The sequence below is a fragment of the Sorex araneus genome, chromosome 5 (assembly GCF_027595985.1).
Source record: "Sorex araneus isolate mSorAra2 chromosome 5, mSorAra2.pri, whole genome shotgun sequence".
In the NCBI taxonomy this organism is placed as follows: Eukaryota; Metazoa; Chordata; class Mammalia; order Eulipotyphla; family Soricidae; genus Sorex; species Sorex araneus.
Window position 1 is genome coordinate 42,607,138 of NC_073306.1, and position 23,484 is coordinate 42,630,621.

General features: G+C 44.7%; 1 protein-coding gene across 1 annotated transcript in view; it reads left to right on the forward strand.

The window, feature by feature from the left end:
• CSMD2 (CUB and Sushi multiple domains 2) overlaps positions 1 to 23,484 on the forward strand; it is a 608,999-nt gene that overhangs the window by 561,340 nt on the left and 24,175 nt on the right. The window contains exons 56-60 of the mRNA XM_055138092.1: positions 12,202 to 12,375; positions 16,464 to 16,646; positions 19,655 to 19,831; positions 22,015 to 22,194; positions 22,629 to 22,802. Of these exons, the coding sequence (XP_054994067.1) occupies positions 12,202 to 12,375; positions 16,464 to 16,646; positions 19,655 to 19,831; positions 22,015 to 22,194; positions 22,629 to 22,802 (888 nt within the window). The remainder of the gene's footprint in view (positions 1 to 12,201; positions 12,376 to 16,463; positions 16,647 to 19,654; positions 19,832 to 22,014; positions 22,195 to 22,628; positions 22,803 to 23,484) is intronic.

Genomic DNA, 23,484 nt, shown 5'->3' on the forward strand with positions numbered 1-23,484 from the left:
GTTCTACCTACATTTTCCTCCAGGTACCTTATGGATTCAGGTCTGATATTGAAGGTCTTTAATCACTTTCATCTGATTTTTGTGCCTGGCATTATACAGAGGTCAGAGTTCTTTTTTTTTTTTCGGGTTTCTGTCCAGCTTTCCCAGCACCACTTGTTGAAGAGGCTCTCCTTGTTCCACTTCACATTTCTTGCTCTTTATAAAAGATTAAATGGTCATACATTTGAGAGTCTGTTACAGAATAGTCAACTCTGTTCTATTGGTCTGTGGGTTTGTTTCTAGTCCAATACCATGTTGTTTTAATTGCTACTGATTTATAGTGCAGTTTGAAGTTGAGGAAAGTGATACAACCCATATTCTTTTTCCAAAGGATTGATCTAGCTATTCAGGGGGAAGGGGCTTGTTCCATATGAATTTCAGGAGTGTTTTGTCTATTTCTTTGAAAAATGTCATGGGTATCCTGATAGAGACCGCATTATATCTGTATAGTGCTTTGGGGAGTATTGCATTTTGAAAATGTTAATCCTCCCTATCCATGAGCAGGGGATGTGTCTCCATTTCCTAGTGTCCTCTTTTATTTCTTGAAGTAGTGTTTTGTAATTTTCCTTGTATAGGTCCTTCACCTCTTTAGTTAAGCTGACTGAGGTGCTTGATTTTCTGAGGTACTATTGTGAGCGGGATTGGTTTTTTAATATCACTTTCTTCTCTTTCATTATTTGTATGTAAGAAAGCCATAGACTTTTGGGTGTTGATTTTGTACCTGCACTTTACAATACAAACCTAGTGTTTCTGGGAGCTTTTCTGTAGATTCTTTAGAATTTTCTAAGTATAGTATCATATCATCTGTAAATAGTGATAGCTTGACCTCTTCCTTTCCTATCTGTATGCCCTTGAAAAATATTTCTTGCCTAACTGCTATGTCCAGAACTTCCAGTACTATATTGAACAGGAGCGGCAAGAGCAGGCAAACTTGTCTTGTGCCTGATCTTAGAGGAAAACCTTTTAGTTTCTCCCCCATTGAGAATGATGCTTGCCGTGGGCTTGTGGTAGATGGCTTTGACTATATTAAGGACAGTGCCTTCAATACCCATTTTGCTGAAAGTTTTAATCATAAACAGGTGCTGGTTCTTGTCAAATGCTTTCTCTGCATCTATTGATATGATCATATGGTTTTTATCTTTTCTTTTTTTGATATAATTAATTATGTTGATTGACTTGTGAATGTCACCTTGATATGCAAATTCATGAAGTGTTCCATATTTTTATTTATTTAATAAAAGAATTTGAATTGATTGTTTATGCTACAAAAATTGTGCCTATATATGTGAACCTGGGCTGGAGCGATAGCACAGTGGTAGGGCATTCGCCTTTCACGTGGCCAACCCGTGTTCCATTCCTCCGCCCCTCTTGGAGAGCCCGGCAAGCTACCGAGAATATCAGGCCCGCACAGCAGAGCCTGGCAAGCTACCCATGGCGTATTGGATATGCCAAAGACAGTAACAATAAGTCTCACAATGAGAGACGTTACTGGTGCCCACTCAAACAAATCGATGAGCAACGGGGTGACAGTGACAGTGACAGTGCCTTGTGAATGTTAAACCATCCTTGCATCCCTGGGATGAATCCTACTTGGTCATGGTGTATGATATTTTTATGATGAGTCATTGGATTCTGTTTGCTAGGATTCTGTTGAGATTCTTTGTGTCTGTGTTCATCAGGGGTATCGGCCTGTAATTTTCTTTTTTTTTTGGGGGGGTCACACCCGGCAATGCTCAAGGGTTACTCCTGGCTCTGTGTTCAGGAATTACTCCTGGCAGTGCTCAGGGGACCATATGGGATGCTGGGTATTGAACCTGGGTCGGCTGCATGCAAGGCAAATGCCCTACCCCCTGTGCTATCACTCCAGCCCCCGGCCTGTAATTTTCTTTCTTTGTGGTATCCCTGTCTTCTTTTGGTGTCAGGGTAATATTTGCTTCATAGAAACTGCAGAGCCAGGAGTAATCCCTTTGTTTTACTGGGTGTGGCCTGGCCCCAAACCAATAAACAAAACAAAGTGTAGTAATATTTTGGTTCTGTTGGATTAAAATAGCAAATTTTCTGTTTTGTTTTGTTTTTGGTCACATGTGCTGGTCGCCCATCTCGGTGTTGAGGGATCATGCAGTGTGGGAAATGCCTGGGCCTCCTGCACACAAAAACACATCGCAGTTGTATTTGTAATTACCCTTTTCTTTTTGCTTTTGGACTTTGGGCTATACTTGGTTATGTTTATGGCCTATACCTGGCTCCGCGCTCAGGGATTACTCCTGGCAGAAGTTGCGGGATCTTAGGCCATGCCTGGAATTGAAGGTAGGTCAGCTGTGTGTAAAGCAAGTCACTGTATTCTCACCAGCCCTGATTTTTTTTGGTACAGGATGGGGCTGGAACGATAACACAGATGGTAGGGCATTTGCCTTGCACTCAGTCGACCCAGGTTTGATTCCTCCTTCCCTCTCAGAGAGCCCGGCAAGCTAGCATAAGTATCTCACCCGCACAGCAGAGCCTGGAAAGCTGCCCATGGCATATTCCATATGCCAAAAACAGTAACAACAAGTCTCACAATGGAGACGTTACTGGTGCCCACTCGAGCAAACAGATGAACAACGGGATGACAGTGCTCCAGTGCTCCAGTGCAGAAACTGTTTGGAAGTGTTTCTGATTCTTCAATTTCCTGGAAAAGATTAGAAAGGATTGGGAGTAAGTCCTCTTTAAAGATTTGGAAGAATTCACTAGTGAATCCATCTGGGCCAGGACTTTTGGGGAGATTTTGTATTACTCTCTCAATTTCCTTGATGGTGATAGGTCTGTTCAGGTACTCCAGGTCTTCTTGGTTCAGCTTCGGGAGGCTATAGGACCCAGAAATTTATCCAGTTCCTCAAGGTTTTCTTGTTTCCTGGCATAAATATTCTCAAAGTAATCTCTAAGGATCCTCTGAATTTCTATAGTTTCTGTTATGATGTCTCCCTTTTTGTTTCGGATTTGGTTTATTAGGGTTTTCTCTCTCCCTTTCTTTGTGAGTCCTAAAAAAGGTTTATCGATCTTGTTTATTTTCTCAAAGAACCTGCTATTGGTTTCATTGATCTTTTGAATTGTTTTTTGGGCTTCCATCTCATTAATTTCTGCTCTAAGATTTATTATTTCCATCCTCCTGCTTGGGCTGGGCTCCTTTTGTTGGTAATTCTCCAAGCTCTTAAGTTGTAAGGTTAGGTTACTTATGTAGGCTCGCTCTTCCTTCCTGAGGAATGCTTGTAGAGCTATAAACTTTCCTCTTAACACAGCTTTTGCCATGTCCCATAAGTTCTGGTGACTTGTGTCTTCATTTTCCTTGTTTTCAGGAATCTTTTGGCTTCCTCTTTGATTTCCTTTCTAAGCCACTCATTGATCAGTAGTGAGCTGTTTAATTTCCAGGTGTTTGATTTGATTTTCTGTTTGTTTGTGTGATTCACTTCTATTTTCAGCATATTATGGTCTGAGAAGATCGTTGATACGATCTCTATCTTCTTAATTTTATGGATGTATGTTTTGTGACCCAGCATGTGATCTCTCTTGGAGAATGTCCCATGCACACTAGAGAAGAATATGTACTCAGCTTTTTGAGGATGAAGTGTCCTGTATATATCTACTAAGCCCCTTCTTTCATTTTTTCCCTCAGATAAAGTATGTCCTTGCTAAGCTTGAGTTTGATTGATCTATCAAAAGGTGATATCAAAATGGTGTTAAAGTCTCCCACTAGTATTGTGTCACTATTGATATCTTTGTTCAAGTCATGAGTAGTTGTTTTAAGTATTTTGCTGGTTCCTCATTAGGTGCATATGCATTTAGGAGTGTAAGTTCTTCCTAATGTACAGATCCCTTAATCAATAAGAAATGACCTTCACTGTCTCTTGTGACCTTCTTCAGTCTGAAATCAGTGTGATCTGATACCAGAATGGCCACCCAAGTATTTTTGAGGGAGTTGTTTGCCTGTAGAATTGTTTTCCAGCCTTTGAATTTGAATCTGTGTTTGCTCTGACTATTCAGCTGTGTTTCTTACAGGCAGCAGAATGTTGGGTTCAATTTTCTGACCCATCCTGCTACTCTATGTCTTTTAATTGGTGTGTTTAGCCCACTGACATTGAGAGAGATTACTGTATGGGGTTTTGTGTAAAAAATATGCACGCAGAAGGGATGATGTGTTTGCAGTCTCTCTGGGCAGCTCTCTCTCACCACCCACATTCAGTGTTCTCAAGCCACTGTGTATGGACTGGATCAGGACAGCTGCTGGCAATGGGCAGGCAAAGGAAGAATGAGGACCAAGCTGGTTGCTGATTAATTGTCATTTATTCAATTTCTCCGTCTCTTCCATCTCACACACTCTTTCTTCCTAGCCCCTCATTCCTAGATTCCAGATCCCCTGACTCTGACCCCCTCTGCTCTTACAGTCTTAGTCTATATAGCAATCGGGTAGAGTGGTAGTACAAAAGTGGGATTGAACATTAACAAAAACAACAAAGAGAGATAAGGCCACTTCTCCAAGAGATTATCTCACTGACAAAATCTCATCTAAGGGATTATTCCAGATTACTAGGAGATCTGCTTAAGGGTGGGATCCCATCCAAGATGTGTTGGCTTTCTTCTTTCCTTGGCTAGTAATCCACTTAAATAGTTACAGTAAATTTACTTCTAATATTTCTAGCAATGTCATTCTGTATGAGCACAGTTAGAGATATATCAAACTTAAAGTTTGGTTCTTCCTGAGGATATCTCACTATATATTCCAGACCACAGTCCTCAGGCCAGGTTAGTCTTCCTAACCCCAGCAGGTTCCTTATCCAGTTACCTCTTTTGGGTCATGACAGAGTTTGTCCACGAACGTGCTCTTAACTTATAGTTAAGTATTATGGCGATTGGCCTGGCCCATTTCGATGCCAGACGTTCCCAGAGCTGACGAGCATATGCAACCAGATTCAGGAGCCCGAAGCGTACTAGCTAGAAGAAATCCAAATAAAAATACTCCAAGACAGAGTGACGAAAACCATAGACAGAGACAAAATTCTGAAAGCAGCAAGATCAAAGAAAGAAATTGCCTGTAAAGGAGCATCCTTAAGATTTACAGCTGAAACATCAGATGAAACCCTCAGGGCCTGAAGACAGTGGTGGGATATAGTAAAAAAACTCAATGACATAAATGCCTCATAAAAAATACTTTACCCAGCTAGACTCTTATTCATATCAGAAGGAACAACACACAGTTTCACAAACAAACAACATCTCAGGAACTTTATAGACTAAAAACCATTCTTGTTCAAAATCAAAAATAACTATACAGGCTACTTTAAGACAACAAGGCTCGCAAATACACCAAACTTCAGCAGAAAGATGGTACAAAACTGTAGGATAACATTGGGTTTATCCTTGCTGCAGGGAACTTAGCTTTATCGGGTTACACCTATCCCGAAGCTCCCGAGTCACTCCCATTCCTTTGTTTATCTGTAAACTCTTCTCTGTGCCCTCCTCCCCAACCAGTTAATCACCTTTTCCTGAATCAGATTCTGTTAGCTTGTAAAATCAGATCCTTCTAAGGACACTGAACTTATATTGTAAGTCTGTTGCATAGTTTACCTTAAAGCAATGTCCTTTCTGTATTGACACAGGAAGACAATTAATATTATGCTTTTGTAACCTGGGGGTTAATTGACTCCAATAATACTTATTCCTGGGCATATGCTTTCTTGACTCAGTTGCCCTTAGTTCCTAGCACCCCCAAAGCAGGGTCCCGACAAGGGACTTAATGGACCCAGGGCAAACTGTTACTCTGCTGCTGAAGCCTTTCACTGAGTTTTTCAATTCAACCTACCAGGTTTTTGAGATCTGTCATTTCTGTTCGTAATTTTGTTTGCATTTTCCACATTTCTCCTATCAAATCCTCTTGTATTTTATTGGCAGTGCATTCCACTGTTTCTTTTAGCTTCCTATGCTGCATCCTCAGTAACTCCCTTCTAGATTCCTTGTCAGAGAGGTTGTCTAGTGCTTCATTACTGGTTGGGTCTTCTGGGTTAGTTTCTTCACTAACTAAGCTTGATGGGTTTCTGAGTTGCTTTACCATTGTGACCTGTGCGGTTTAGAATTTCACGCTCACTGGTACTGTTGTGTTTTGGGTGTAATATTAATTGAGGTGGGGCTAATGAATTATTGGCCAAATGTGTTTTTGGTGATTGGGCTGTCTTATTGAAAGTTCCACCTTAGAGAATAATTTATTGTTCTCCAATCTCGGAATGCAGCAGCTGCTGGCAGAAATACCTCTGGACTTAATTACTGAAATACCAGAATCCCAAAACTGGACGGCCGGTTTCACGACCGTGCAACATCATATGCTCTTTGTTATCAGCAATAGAAAACATGAGCTAATGATGCCATTTCTACATGTCTGATTGTTGGGAGGAAGACTCCAAATGATAATAGTGCGTTCTCTGTCAAAAATAGAATGTAATCAAAGTAAAGAGAGAATAAAGTGAAATCACCTGTCACACAGGCAGGAGGGGAGTGGGAGTGGGGGATATGCTGGGGTTCTTGGTGGTGGAACATGTGCACTGGTGAAGGGATGGGTATTTGATGTAACTACTGATAAGATAGTTGGTTTATATTTTCTTTCTTCCTTTATTTATTTTTTGGTGTGGGGGCCACCACCAGTGGTGCTCAGAGCTTACCCCTGGCTTTGTGTTCAGGTATCACTTCTAGGAAGACTCTAGGGACCATATTGACTAATCAAACCCAGATCAGTCTTGTGCAAAGCAAGCACCTAACCAGCTTATTTCTCCAGTTCTATTGGTAATATTTTCTATGTAGCGTGTCTTATTTGTTCATTTACTCTTCTATTTGACTTGTTGTTACTGTTTTTGGCATATCTAATACTCCATGGGTAGCTTGCCAGGCTCTGCCGTGTGGGCAGGATACTCTTGGTAGCTTGCCAGGCTCTCCGAGAGGGACGGAGGAATTGAACCTGAGTCAGCCACATGCAAGGCAAACGCCCTACCCGCTGTGCCATCACTCCAGTCACAAGTTTCACAATGGAGACGTTACTGGTGCCCGTTTGAGCAAATCGATGAAAAATGGGACGACAGTGCTACAGTGCTACTCTTCTATTGCTCCGTTTTGTTTAAAATAGGTCTTTTCCATTTATTTATTTATTTATTTATTTATTTGCTTTTTGGGTCACACCCAGCGATACTCAGGGGTTACTCCTGGCTCTGCACTCAGGAATTACTCCTGGTGGTGCTTGGGGGACCATATGGGATGCCGGGGATTGAACCCGGGTCGGCCACGTGCAAGGCAAACGCCCTACCTGCTGTGCTATCGCTCTGGCCCTGGTCTTTTCTTTTTAAAATTTAAATTTCTTTGTTGCTTCTTTCACTATGCTTTTAAGTTATTTTCTTTTTAAATAAAATTACTCTGGAGATTATGTTCAATATCTTAGTTTATAATAACCTAGCTTTTGCCAACTCAGTTTCAGGTGGATAGAAAGCTATTCCTTTCTGTTGACCTCCCTTCCGTGCCACAATTTTGTTATTGTTAGTGCCATGCAGGGTATACATCTTCTACTTCCTGTCAGCACACATTTTACAATTATTGCCTTGTGCATGTCCTCAGGCAGAAAAAGTTGAAAAACAAAAACATACTTCAATAATTTCTTTATGTAGTAACCTTTGTCCATGCAATACTTTGTTTTTCTGCGACTGAGTTCTTTCTGTCCAGTTTAAACAACTTCTTTTAGAATTTCTGTATAATTTGGTTTTAGTTTTGGGTGATTTATCCTCTGTTTTTATTTGTTTGGGAATGTTATGCTTGAGGAATGGTTTTTCTGGTTATAGAATTCTTGTTTGGATATCTTTTATTATACAAGTATATCAAATTACAAAATAGCCAGGTTTTAATTTGACAGGGGTTTATTTCTTTTCTACTTGTTCTACCTTTCTGTTATTCTCTTTTCCTGCCCTCATATTAATTTATTTCATAATTCCATTTTTCTTTATCAACAAGTAAATTTGTACACTCCACATTTTAGATATTAACATTAGAAACTATAATAGAAACCCTTAACTTATTAAGTCTAAATTTGATCAATGAATTTTACTTCCTCCTATATAGTACAAGAACATCAGAACACTCCACTTACTTTTATTCTGTCTTTGACATTATTGTTTTAGTATAAATTATTAATTTTGCCTTATTTTTAACATGTTTGCACAATGTGTTATTATTGTTCTAGGAAGAATTTTATTATTCATTTAGACTTCCCACATATATACTATATTCTTTGCTCCTCATCTCTTCTTATATATTGACCTCTGTATTTATGGGACTGTTTTCCTGCTATTTGAAAGACATGGTTTAGTACTTTATTTAATGAAGACTCTATAAACTGCTGGGAACCACGCTTCATTTTTGGTTACCTTTAACACTTGCATTTGTTCCTTTTCCTTATGTGTGTGTGATTTTAAAATAAGGCTGGCATTTATTTCCTTTTTCCCATTAAGGAAATATTTTGGTTATCTTCTGACCTCTTTTGTTACAATTTAGGTAGTATCATCAGTCTTTCACAAACCAAAAAGACATCATCTTCACTGAAGTTGCCAAGAGTTGGTGGGGACATGGCCTTGGGGGTGGAAGAAGAGGCAGACTAGAAATGACAGTGAAGGGAGGTGAGGGTCTTAGGTACTTTGATGGGGGAAGAAGGAAAGGGGTAGTAACTTTGTGCAACAAAAGTATAAACATTAACACTATCGTAACTATATTATCTCCCTTTCACTTTAAAAAGAAGAAAAAGATAGTCTACATTTCTGAGGTTCTGCTTTTTCCCTACTTAAGTGATAATTTAGCTGAACTGTAAATCTATGTTCATATATTTTCTCTTAATCCTATCAGCTAACATTTATTATTAAGACATCTGCTATCAGCTTAATTGCTATATCTTTTGTGAGGCCCATTTTTACCTCACTGATTTCAAGGATCTATTATTGGTATTCTGAAATTTCATATGCTATGCTAGATTTTTAAAAAATTTATTCTTAATAGGATTTGCTAAGCTTTCTGGATTTTTTAGATATCATAAATTTCATATTTTCCATCCCTGGTAAAGAACCCATTGTATTATTCCTCTAAAAAAACTTATTCTTTTATGCCATTAACATCTGGATGAACTCTTAATGCATTGTTTTTCTGAGACTTCCAATATTGTTAATATGAAGCTAATCTGCTATTTCTGCTGATCCTGACTCATAGTGATTTGTTTCTCATGTGTTTTACTGTATTTGCATTTTAATCTCTTATTTAACTTATCTTAACCTCTGGAAACCATTAATCAAGCTCTCAGTTTGGTAGAAGCTGAAGTCTAAATAAAGGCTAGCCATTATCTTAGAAAGAAAATGATTAATGTTCAATAATTGCAGCTATTCTTTATTCCAGAAAGCCGGTGGTCACTTTTTTCTCATTGGTATTTGCAAGGTGTTAAATTCTCCCTATACTAATTACTGAACTATCATCTCATTATCAGGAACCTAGAAATCAAAAGACAACACAATCCTTTCTTTTTAAATCAGGTATACCCAGAACAAACCACATTCAAACATGGTCATGCATTTTCATTTATTGTTGGGGAAATATCTGAAGGGTGGGGCGGGGTAGGGGTGGGGAGTTGTTTGCTAGATTGGGTAGCATTTTTCTACCAGAGCCTGGGCAAATTTCCCTGAGTAAAGGTCTCTAGAGGATGATTGCCAGTGAAACCACATCCACTGATGTTCCATGACTATCAGGAAGGCATTTACTGAACTAGCTACACTTTTACTTCTCCAAGCTCTAAAAGCCAGACAAAAAGATTGTAGAAACTGTAGAGGCTGTTATATATCCCCTGAAAACCAGGGAGTCCTTTCAGGTAAGGACAAACTGAAGTTAACTGAAAGTTAAAGTCCTTTCAGGTAAGGACTTTAACTGGTATGAATGTGTAGGGCCCAAAGAAAATGCATGATCTGAATCTGTATAATATGCAATTTTCTGCTGAAGTATTTTTAGAAAACAGTGGACATTCTGGAGGTTAGGGTCTGTCTCTCCTATTAGACTCCAGGACCATTATCTACACTCATCTCCCATCCCGACTGATTTCTATAAAATTTTTAAAAATAAAATAAAAATAATAAAATTCAAGAAGAAAGAAAGAAAGAAAGAAAGAAAGAAAGAAAGAAAGAAAGAAAGAAAGAAAGAAAGAAAGAAAGAAAGAAAGAAAGAAAGAAAGAATAGACTCTAGGACTGCTCTACCAAGGCCTGCCTTTCCCTTTTCTTTCCTTGGTCATTCTATTCCAGCAGCCCTTCTTTCCTGCTATTTCTCAAACACACCAACTTCATTCTGGTTCTGGGCCTCAGTATCTGGGGTTCCTTTCCTCCCATTACTCTGCCCCCAGATTTGGCATCTTCACATCACCCAAGTCGCTGCCTCAGGTGTCAGCACCTCAAGAAAATTCCTCCCCACCTGCTTAAATAGCACCATCATCCTTTGCTGATATAGCTTTGTATTTGTTGCCACCTCCAAAAATGGTCGACTTTGTTATTTATTATCTCTACCCACCCTGTGTAAATTTCATGAGTATGTGGCCTTTGTTCTTATACATACACACATAAACCACACCTCACACATCATATACATACACTCAATATGCATTGAGTCAGTGAAAGGTGTTAGGTCAGCCTATGGCTGGGACAATGACAGCAGCACCTGCCCGACCCACCCACCCTCCTCCAGAATTCCTTTTGTCCCACTGGATTTCAGTGACACTTTGGGAAAGGGAAGCTGCAGGCAGAATGGGGCATGATGGGGATGATGGGAACTGATGTGGACAGCTGGAACATGCAGTGGGTTCTCATTCTGGAAACTGTGGCCAACATGGGTAGACCCAGAAGAAGGGTCACCCCCTTTAGCATATGTATATTAAGGTAACCACCTCCCCCCCCATGGACATCTAAGGCTATGAGAAAACAGGGAGAAGGGAGATAAGAAACCAGGAAGAAGGGTGGGCAAAACACCTGCTCTGGATTCAAAAAGCAAAGGAGAGAGAGAAATGAAGGGGAGAGGGGAGCAAGGATGGGGAGGTCTGGAAGCAAAATAGGGGCTAGCATCAGAGGGTCCCCTAAGGGGAGAAGCAAAGTGTCTAACTGAGCCACTAGATTCAGCATTGCAGCTCCCAGACTACAACTAAACATAAAAATGTTTCCATTGTATAGAATAACATCACATGAGGCTGACACCCAAGGACAGTAGATACAAGGGCCAGGGGGATTGCCCCATAGCTGGAAGCCTGCTTCATGAGCAGAGGGGGGAAGGCAGATGGAATAGAGCAGGGATCAATAGGAAAATGATGGCTGGAGGAACCAGTTGGGATGGGAGATGCGTGCCGAAAGTAGATAATGGACCAAACATGATGACCTCTCAGTGTCTGTGTTGCAAGCCATAATGCCCAAAAGGGGAGAGAGAGTATGGGGAATATTGTCTGCCATAGAGGCAGGAGGAGGGTGGAAAAGGGGGGTATACCTGGGATATTAGTGGTGGGGAATGTGCACTGGTGGAGGAATGGGTGTTTGATCATTGTGAGATTGTAACCCAAACATGAAAGCTTGTAACTATCTCACAGTGATTCAATAAAATTAAACAAACAAACAAAAAAAGTACATTTAAACTAGAGAAAAAAAAGTCTCCATCAAGAAGTCAGGCTGGGGGGTAGGAGGGAACCTGAGGTGGGGAGGGGGCGGTCACCGGGTGCTGGGGTTGGAGGCGGAAACACCACATGTCTAAAACCCCATTGTAAGCAGCTATGTGTCTAAATAGAAACCAATTAAAATCCATTGATCAATATTGCACCAAATAAAGAGAGCAAGAACTGAGTTCCTACTACATGCAGAGCCGAAATGGCCACGTGCTCCTTGGGCTCTGAACAGTGTGGGTGCCGCACCTCCTCCCGCAGGTCTGTGGGTGGGTGTGCGCTGAGGGGGTGGGCGCGCACAGCCTGCAGTGGCCGGGAAAATGTGCCTGCTAACGGCTCTCGGGTCCTCTCCGCCGGTCACTCCCAACGCCCAGAGCGTGTCCGGTTGGTGATGAGGCTCCAGGCCGTGTGGAGGTGCTGAAAGGTCTTCTCTTTCCCGCAGTGGTGTCCTGCGGTCATCCGGGCTCCCCGCCGCATTCCCAGATGTCGGGGGACAGCTACACCGTGGGGGCCGTCGTGCGTTACAGCTGCACGGGCAAGCGGACGCTGGTGGGAAACGCCACGCGCATGTGCGGGCTGGATGGACACTGGACCGGTTCCCTCCCGCACTGCTCAGGTACAGGGCTGGGGGGCGGGGCGGGTTCCTAGAAGTCCCCGGCTGCTGAGAGGCAAGTGTGACCAGCATCGGAGACACACTTGCCGCTCTTCCAAGCACAGCGCTTCCCTCTTGCGTCCCCACTGGACTTCAGCCCTGGTGATCTGGAACCTTCTTTGGGTGCACTGGGTCAGCCCCCAGAGCCAAGGAATGCAGAGCTATAGGGGAGGACTCCCTCGGGCCAGAGTCCCATGGAGACGCTTGATCCCATGAGTTCCTGCCAACCAGCCATCGAAGCCTTCCTAGTCTCGGGAACATCTCAGTCCTATGTTCTTTTTTTTTTATATAATAAATTTATTTATTTTTAATTAATGAATCACCATGAGGGTACAGTTACGGATTTATACACATTTGTGCTTATGCTTCCCTCATACAAAGTTCGGGAACCCATCCCTTCACCAGTGCCCATACTCCACCACCAGTAAACCCAGCATCCCTCCCATCCTCCCTAATCCCATCTCCCCCCACCCCACCCTGTCACTGTGGCAGGGCATTCCCTTCTGTTCTCTCCCTCTAATTAGCTGTTGTGGTTTGCAATAAAGGTGTTGAGTGGCCACTGTGCTCAGTCTCTAGCCCTCATTCAGACCACAACTCCCTTCTCCCACATGGCCTTCGTCAGTCCTATGTTCTTTCTGCTCTGTCGGGACCCCCACATTCCTGCTTGTGTTCCTTCCCACTTGTCATTGCCTCCCCCCACCTGTCCCGCATCCTGGTGACCTCATGGGATGCCATGACTGCCCTCAGACACTAGTCCCCTAGTTCTCCTACAAATAAATTTGTTTTACTCTTACTCTCTAGAAAGTGTTGTCAGAACAGCAAGTGTATGTCAATACTATGGTTCTGACATCCATAGTATCCAAACTGCAAATTCATTAGCAATGTCAGAGCAAAATACTTGAAATTGCGTTTTCCTGTCAATGCCAAAGTCAAAATGTTAGCAGCCACAGCCGTTGAGGTGAGCCTGGCTGTCCCCAGAAGAGAGTTCTTACCCTGTGTCACACCCACAATGGCAGTGCTCCTGTCACTCAGGATTCCTCCCGCCAGGGCTCACCCAGGCTTTGAAACTGCCCCCCTCATTCCTGGTATAATCAGATCCTCTCTGGAAGCCTGGCTGCCTCCCAGTGCCAACGCCCTCTGCTGGCTGTGAGACCACATCACAGTTAGGAACCTAAGACTGGACATGGTTGGGTTTCAAGGGGAGCTTGTCTCTGAAATTCAGGACACTGCCAAAAAAGAAAGAAGCAGAGATCAATTAGGTCTCCCAGGACCATTCCAGACCCCTCACTCTAAGTTGCTATCTTGGACTTTTAGTCCTCACCCCTACTGACCTCATTAACCACGCAGTTAGTGAACTAGGAAGGATCCTGTGTGAGGCAGAGCCAGAGGAATCCAGTGCTCACATATCATAAAAAATTCAGCTCTAAAACCTCCAAAGTTCTTTCGCCCTCGACATTTCACATTTGTGTGACTTCCTATGTGCTGGTCCTGTCTGTGGAAGAAGGGAGCTCCTCCTCGGGCACATCAGAGGGTCAAGGGAAACTAAAAATAAGATGACCCCTTGGGAGCATGAAAAACTAGGAAGCCAGCAAGAACCCTTTCAGAAGCACAGTGCCCCCGTCAAACATGCAGGAATGTGCTTTAGCCAAGTGTTAGATGCCTGCGTCTGAGTAGTCTGAAGTGGTAGCAATCGCACTTCTCTGTCGTCAAGGGAGAAAAACAGGGGATGAGAATTGTGGCAGAGCCCTCCTGGGAACCTCAGAGAACAGAACTAGAAGGGACTTTATAAACTCTCAGGTGATAATGACTCTTAAATGCCTCGGGTAAGAAAATGGAGGGTCAGGGAATGGAGAAGTACACATTTCTAGGTGTGTGCTTGTAAGTAGAATAGTATCTCCCCCACTCCCCTCCCCTCCCCAGTCCTGAAACTTAATACTTTCCTGTGCATCAGCTGCTCCTGCCAGTCCTGATCAGCACTAGTTTGAAGTTTCAGGGTGAAACTTTTGAGCAGCATTCGGTATAGTCAGTGCCTCATATCTATAACAATATTCTCTGAATCTTTCAGTCATAAGTCTCTAGACCATCAAAGGCATGTGAAGATCTCTGGCATCTTACACATCTTTGGCAAACTCATTGCCCACCTCTGCAAAGCCATCACCTTCCTGATACACCTCTTCAGTAAAGAGTCAACAGCCGGGGCCAGAGTTGGCATTTGCTTTGCACTTGGTCAATCCCGGTTCAATCCCATCAATATGGTTCCCTGAACACCACCAGGAATGACCACTTAGCATAGAGAGAGGGGTAAGCCCTGAGTCCCACTGCCCCGCCAAAAATTTAAAAGTCAACAATTGTCATCAGTTTCCACACTACAACATTCTGTCTTAGATTCCCTTTGATCACAGGAATGAAGATTGTTACGATGCAGTGGGGCCAGTTTGTCAGATAAGTTCTTGGGTAGAAATTTCACACCTTAGCCCTTAAACAAGTGGCCCTTCTAGCTGAGATCAGAGAGGCAGTGTGGAAGTTAGAGCTACATCCTAAAGACTCCAAAAGATAAGAAAACCAACTAAAGATGATGGAACCTCTTTTTTTCAAATGCTTGAGTTGAAGACTGGAGGAATTCCTTCCTCCTTAGTAGAGAGCAGAAAGGGTAATGTGATGTTATACAGTTTTCTCAGTCTAAAACTAGTATAGAAAAAGGAAATAATGCTGACTCAAAGAGGCAAAAATGATAAATGGTAGGTTAGACATACACCCAAACATTTATTACTTCCAATAAATAGAACCACTCAGATGTTATCACAGATCATCTCATAAGAAGATCCATTCAACATCAGTTGGAAACTTTGTCTTCTCATGCCAATGACACTCTTTTTTTTTCTTTAGTTTCCTATTCATCTTTCAGATTCACCTGGTGTGATCAAGAGATGTCTTCTATACATCTCTGTACTTATGAGATGTGTTGGCTCATCTTCCTTGGGCCTCATCTCCTGTCCTCTATTCTCCATCTTTTGAGTCCATAGCACTCTCTTGGGTAAATTTGCACAATATCAGGTAACATCACTGTCATTGTCATCCCATTGCTAATTGATTTGCTCAAGCAGGCACCAGTAACATCTACATTGTGAGGCTTATTATTACTGTTTTTGTCATATCAAATACACCACGGGTAGCTTGCTGGGCTCTACTGTGCAAGTGAGATATTCTCGGTAGCTTGCTGGAGAGGAGGAGAGGAGCAGAGGAATTGAACCCTGGGTCACTTGCAGGGCAAATGCCACTTGCAGGGCAAATGCCCTACCCGCTGTGCTATCGCTCCAGCCCATGCATAAATGTAACAAGGAGGCAGGAGACAAAGAAAGCCTGAAACATGAAGGCCGCTGGTGTTTAACCTAGAATTGTGAATAGGGAGCCCTCAATTAAAGCCACTATCAGGACTCAAGAATTGGAAGCTTGGGTTTTATTCTAGAGGCAGTGAGATGCCATGGAGTAGTTTCAGCAGGAAAGAAGTAAGGTCAGATGGTTGGTGATTGTCAACCATTTGGATTTGAAGATAAAGTAGAGGATGGATAAGAGGAAGAGACTCTGGAGAAGTTCTCGCAGCAGTGCAGGCAAGGGAAAACTGAGCACCAGAGCTAATGCAGCAGAAATGGGGAAAGTACAGGACCTGCCGGTACAGGTGGGGGAGAGATAAAGGGGAGAAGGAGGAGAAAAGCCCAGCTTAGACCACCGACGTCCTGCACTAGCACAGGCCAAAGAACCAGACCATGGATGGCATCTGCCACAGAAGCTCCTCTCTGCCGTCTTTCTCCCCTGGCTGCGTTTTTCCCCCAGCTCCTCCGTGAGGTCAGAACTCTGTGTTCTTTGACCTGTGAGTCACAGGGCAGGATTCCCTTCTAGCAACTCGGGTTAGACACAGTTTTCACCCCCATCCCTGCTGACGCCCACTGACTCCCCCTAGCAATAGACCAACCACACTCTTTCTCTGTGTCCGGCCTCCACTCCTGTTTCCTCGATTCGAGAAACAAGGGTGTTCGTTTGGTTCTGGCCCACAGGCACCAGCGTGGGAGTGTGTGGAGACCCTGGGATCCCAGCCCACGGGATCCGTCTGGGGGACAGCTTTGCTCCCGGCAGTCTGATGCGCTTCAGCTGTGAAGCTGGGCACGCACTCCGGGGATCATCAGAGCGAACCTGTCAAGCCAACGGGTCCTGGAGTGGCACGCAGCCTGAGTGTGGAGGTAATGTATGTGACCATTCTGCTTCTCCCCCCCTTTGCCTGCCCCAGGCACTCTTCTCCCGCTTCCCACCTGACCACCTGTCCTCCTGCTCAGGCCCCGTGGCCCCAGCCCTGGTGGGCACTAGACAGCAACAGGGAGTTCATGCTGTTTTCACTGGTGATCCAAAACCAGACAGGGGTTCCATGCTCCTGAGAAGGGAAGAAACTGCAAGTGAATAAGTTTGTTTAGTGCACAGTTTTATTGAATAATAATGTGCCAAGTACTGTAGTGCACATTTGGGTGCAGGACATTGTCTCCTATTTGAGCTCATAGTTTAAGGGGAAGAGATTGTCTTAAACAAGCATCCTAAGCTCCAAGAGAAATTCAAAATTATTTAAAAGTATTGTAAGCCCTAAAAAAAAAAAAAGGTAATATAAGCCCTTAATGTATGTTATTTCCTGAAGTAGTTTCAATGAGAGGGGGGGCTGAATTCTATTTCTCCACACACATATATTTCGTGCAGGGGGGAATCTTTTAAAAACCTCTCTACCAGGAAGTCAATTTTTTGAAACTTCTCCCCATCTCTCTCTCTCTCTCTCTCTCTCTCTCTCTCTCTCAAAATAAAAGGAAGCTTGCTTAGGGCTATTTTCTTCAAATATAACACTAACCATATAGTTTGAATTCATCTATTTAGGGGTATCTTCCAAAAGTAGATTTGGTACAGGCCATGGCTCAGTTATCCTACTTTCTCTCTGCCCTCCCTCTGCAACACAAAGCTTACTTGAGGAGTTGGAAGCTAGGGACCTCCAAATGAATGCTGATTATATAAGAAATATCATGTAGATTTATTTTGCAACTATATAAATGCTGTATATACTTATGAAATGAAATCAAATATTAGAAACAAGCAATCTGTATGTATTAAAATAGATATGAATAAATCTAACAGTGGAGTTAATGATTTAACAACCCACCAGAGCATTATTTTTAACTGACTTCTTAAAAATGAAACTGGAATCTCTCTATTTATATATCTATAAATAAATATAATAAGAGATTTATGACTTCCTTGCTAAGCTCCCACTTAGCCTTTAAGACTTGACTTGATGTTTTTGTTGGTTTATTTGCAGTTTCAGAGATTGAACCCAGGTCTCATGAATGCGTGCATGCAAGGCTTATGTATACATGCATACATTTCCCACCACCAATGTCCCTAGTTCCCTTCTGCCACCCGCCTCATTCAGACTGCCTCTATAGCAGGCACTTTTCTTCTTTCTTGAGGGAGAAAGAATTTATCCCTAGGATATAAAGAACTGAAATGAAGTCATATACTGTTTTTAGCAATCTTACTTTTAGTATAATACTGATATCTCTATCCTTAAACTATTATGTGTAACACTATAAGATACTGGATAAGAAAGATTATTGAGTCAGAAAGGGGAGGAAATATACGAGATGACGGGAATGTGGCATCACCCCAATAAGGAATCTACAAAAGACAAGAGGACATCAGTCCATGGAGACAGAGAGACTCTCACTGGCCAAAGATGGAATCATTTGAGCATCAATAAAATAAATAATAGTGGCAATGGATAACAACATAGTAAATCATTTCTTAATCATTTTTATATTCATGAGTCAGATGTTTGCTGCTCACCTCTGGAGCTAGCAAGAGAGCCAACACATTATTCTAACATCTGTTAATTAAAAAGGCATGCACCATCTGGCCTTTCTGTGTGAATTATGTTTGGGGGTAAACAATTATTTGATCATGTGCAAGTTTTTTTGTTGTTGAGGAACTGTAGAGAGTGTGGGAGATCTAACAGACTTAGGATGTCGCCGTTTCTTATTCCCTAACAACATGATGAATCTTGTCAACACTCATCAATTGCTGCTGAAAGTTGAAAAGCGAATCTTGCCTTTGCAAAGCCATATTAGATGGGCTAACCTGAGCCCATGAATCAACTTCAAGAGGAGCAAGGCTGTGAGCAGACATTCTGTGCTTCCTGATGTGTTGCCACAGGGAAGGCATACCTCAATGAAGGATGCTAGGCAAAGAGTAGAACTCGGTCCAGGAACCACAGGGAGTGGAACAACTTGGTAAATGATGCAGAGTGATGCTGTGAGCGAACTCCAGAGGCAGAGAAAGCTGCTGGACTCCTGCCCTGGTCTCTGTAATAGATGGATGAAAGGAGGAAGAACAGGAATCTCTGGATTCTAAGAGTCCTAAGAAGCACACCAACCTAACACATGCGTGGATTCTCCATCTAACAAAACAACTATTTAAAAATGAGACCCTTAAGGGAAATGAAGCACTGGTTAGATATTTGGTGATATCAAGGAGTCATTTACAACTTTGCATGTCATAATAAAACAGATGTATTCTTTATGTTTTTTAATTCCTGGGGACGTGCTTCATTTTTTTTTTCAGCTTCTTGGGTCACACCCGGAAATGCACAGGGGTTACTCATGGCTTTGCACTCAGGAGTAGCTCCTGGAAGTACTCAGGGGACCATATGGGATGCTGGGAATCAAACCCAGGTTGGCTGCATGCAAGGCAAACGGATAGCACAGTGGGTAGGGCATTTGCCTTGCATGCTGCTGACCCAGGTTCGATTCCTCCATCCCTCTCAGAGAGCCCAGCAAGCTACTGAGAGTATCCCGCCCGCACGGCAGAGCCTGGCAAGCTTCCCATGGTGTATTTGATATGCCAAAAACAGTAACAACAAGTCTCGCAATGGAGATGTTACTGGTGCCCGCTCAAGCAAATCGACGAGCAACGGGATGACAGTGACAATGACATTCTTTATGTTTTAGCACTGAGGAAAAAGAAAAAAATTGAGGAGGTCTTTTCCTTCCTGCTCGAATTCTGCAGGTGAAGTACATGCATGGCCCATATAGTATTTCAGTCCAGAGGACCCTCTGCTAGCACGTTAGTTCCACTCCAGGCATATCTCAGACCCCCTGCTCCCCACCCACGTGAGACCTGCCTTTGTTCTGGTGAATAATGTGCTTTTTTGGTTTCCTAGTGATCTCTTGTGGGAACCCTGGGACTCCAAGCAATGCCCGAGTCCTGTTCAGTGACGGCCTGGTTTTCTCCAGCTCCATCGTCTATGAGTGTCGGGAAGGCTACTATGCCACGGGCCTGCTCAGCCGACACTGCTCAGTCAATGGTACCTGGACAGGCAGTGACCCGGAGTGCATGGGTGAGCGGCCAGGCACCTGGGCCCCCTGAGAAACAATGGCTGAGGTGCTGGACTTCCACCCCGACAAGGCCTTTCCTGGGAGAATGGGAGGACTGGCAGGGGTTGGGGGCTCAACCCTGAAGGAGGGTCTGATGACTGAGTTCCTCTGATTGGACATGCCGGACAGCCATGAGGCACTGGTCGCATTCTATGTGCTTCTTGCCTTTTGAGTGGTGCCCTGAGAGGCCATTGCTGGTTAGCCCCACTTTACAGATGCGATGACTGAAACTCAGAGAGCCAGGGAATATGTATTTGCTATTTCTCAGACTTCAGCCAATTTCTTTTTTCTTTCACTTTTTTAAATATTTTTATTTTTTATTTATTGAATCACCATGAGAACAGTTACAAAGCTTTCAAGTTTAAGTCTTGGTCACACAATGATCAAACACCCAATCCTTCACCACCATTTTCCACCACCAAGAACCCCAGTATAACCCCCATCCCAACCTTCCCCTGCCTGTGTGGCAGATGATTTCCACTATACTCTCTCTCTACTTTGATTGCGTTCAATATTTCAACAAAAGACTCACCATTATTATTTGGAATTTTCCCCAACAATCAGATCTGACAAAAAGGCATCATTAGATAATTTGTTTTCTATTAAGGATCAATAGGATGATAGTGATAGAGATAGTGATTGCTGATTATGAAGAGCATGTGATGTCGCACAGCCGCTATTGCGGCCGCGCAATTTTGGATTTCTGATATTTTAGTGATAAGTTGAGACCTATTCCTGGGTGGCAACTCAGGGCCTCGTCGGGGTGGGGAGGGGAGAAGGGCCAGTTCCATTCCCCATCTGGTGAGGCCCCGCATGTCTCTTCACTGCAGTCTCGTACCTGGCTGTCCAATAGGCTTTGAAAGATGGTGGCCACCATGCCACCGGGGGTGGGGGTGGTGGGTGAGGTGGAGGGACAAACCCCTTTCCCCACCCGGAGTGGCACGGTGCTGTAGTTTAATGCACAGCCCAGATGCATTTCTGCCAAAAGCCACTGGGTTCTGAGATTGGTTTGTGTGCCTCTGAGATCATGGCTGTTCAGGAATCGGAGGAGCTGTTTGTGGGCGGCAACTCGGGGCCTCGTTGGGGCGGGGAGAAGGGCCAGTTCCACCCCCCATCTGTGAGGTCCCGCATGTCTCGTCACTGCAGTCCCGTACCTGGCTGTCCAATAGCTCTGAAAGATGGCGGCCACTGCGCCACTGAGGGATGAGGGGGGCGGGGAGGCGGATCCAGCCAGTTTCTTGAGCTTTCTTTTTCTCATAGATGTACACACACACACACACACACACACACACACACATACACATACACACACATGCACACACGCATGCACACACACACACACACACACACACAGACGCACAGCGCTAAGCTTTATTTTTCCCCTCTAAAACTGTGGCCTTCTGCTATGTCTAGTTCCTCCTCTCCCTGGCTCCCTCGCCACCGTGTCCTGCTCTCGAGCGGCATGGCTCCACAGCTCCACGTTATGATCCGCCAAGAGCTGCTTCAGCCTCTTTCTCTTGGGAATTGTGTTGCTCTGGGGCCCTTGTGGAGGGAAGTGGTCAGATAAGGGACTCTGGCCACACTCTCCCTTTCAAAGCCTTGGCCTGAGCCCCGGCTCCCTCTGATATCCACATACACGCCGGTTCATTCTGAGGTCAGAGCTCATCAAACCCCACCTCACCTGGTCCCATAGCACAGGTCACTGGTGCTGCCGCCAACACACAGAGGCCACCGAGCAGGGCTGGGGTAGGGTCTGACATGTCCCTTGGCAGACAAACTATCTTTTGTGGCCTGGGACCATATCTTAAGCTCTTCAGCCTAGAAACTTCCCTCCCCCAGGGCCTCAGCCTGATTTTGGAACTGGGGTCCTCTGGGTAGGTCTCTCCTCCAGGTAGGTCCTCAGTGCCCGAGTGTGTATACTTGGAATAAGGGTGTGTACACGGGCAGGACAGCCAGGAGCAGGGTCGGCTGGGCAGGGAGAGTTGTCAACCCCACTAGGAGTGCTGGTGAGGCCCTGGGAGGGGTCTGGGCATCCTTTCCCTGGGTTTCCCTTCTAGGCACGTGCAGGGAGTGACGGGGTAGGGTTGGAATACGGGGGAGGGGCTGTCTGTGCTGGGAGTGAGCCATTCTGTCTCCTTAACCCCAGTCATAAACTGTGGTGACCCTGGGATCCCAGCCAATGGCCTTCGACTGGGCCACGACTTCCGGTACAACAGAACCGTGACCTACCAGTGTGTCCCGGGCTACACGATGGAGTCACACCGGGTGTCAGTGCTGAGCTGCACCAAGGACCGAACGTGGAACGGCACCAAGCCAGTCTGCAAAGGTATGTGTGTGCACGTGCATGTGTGAAGTCTGTGTAGACAGGGCACGGACCAGGGAGAGCCAAACACCAGGGGTGGGGTGGGGCTTGAGTGTGGAGAAGGACCAGGGTCCTGGCAGCTGCAGAGCTGACACTGGTCGGGGGGCTACAACGTGCAGGAGGGTCTCTGAACGTCTCTTCAGACAGCCCAAAGGAGTCTAAGTTTCCAGCACTGAGAGGAAACGTGTAACAAAACAAGGTGGGCTTTTTCAGGTCTTGAGAGAGCCTGGAGTAGGGGGGCAAGGATCAGAGCTTCAACGGAAGTGAGGACCTTCTGCTGTTTCCGGCTGGCCCCAGACTCCAGGCAGCATAGGACAGTGTCTCTGGCCCTGTGCTGGTGTCCAGGGCCTGTGTTCCCCAGGACACCCATAACCCAGCCCGCTCTGCTCTCCCCCCAGCTATCATGTGCAAGCCGCCCCAGCCCGTCCCCAATGGAAAGGTGGTGGGGTCCGACTTCATGTGGGGCTCCAGCGTGACGTACGCCTGCCTGGAGGGGTACCAGCTCTCCCTGCCGGCCGTGCTCACCTGCGAGGGCAACGGCACCTGGACCGGAGAGCTGCCTCAGTGCTTCCGTAAGTCACTCCTGACTCCCCCAGCCCACCCCCTTCCCCCCGCCCTCTTCCCACCTGTGTATCTATGTGACCTAGAGTAGGGAGTGCCCTCCTCAAAAGTCAGGGTGGGGGGGCTGGAGTGATAGCACAGCGGGTAGGGCGTTTGCCTTGCACGCGGCCGACCCGGGTTCGGATCCCAGCATCCCACATGGTCCCCTGAGTACCGCCAGGGGTAATTCCTGAGTGCATGAGCCAGGAGTAACCCCTGTGCATTGCCGGGTGTGACCCAAAAAGCAAAAAAAAAAAAAAAAAAAAAAAAAAAAAAAGTCAGGGTGGAACTTTGTCCAAAACACTAGCAACAAAGCAGGGAAAGTTTAAAGGACAAAAATGAGAGTGTCTTTGGGGGCTGGAGCCACAGCAGAGAGGGTAAGGCTCTCGCCTTGCACTGGACCAACCCAGGTTGGATCTCTGGCACCCCAGATGGTTTCCCTAGTCCTGCCAAAAGTAATCCCTAAGCACAGAGCCAGGAGTAAGCCCTGAGCACCACCGGGCGTGGCCCAAAAACAAAAATGCTGGTAGGTAGATAGAACAACTCTCTGCTATTATGAAAGGCATGAAAATTGCTATGGCCTGTGGGGGAAGGGAGTTGCGGGCTGAATGAGGGCTAGAGACTGAGCACAGCGGCCACTCAACACCTTTATTG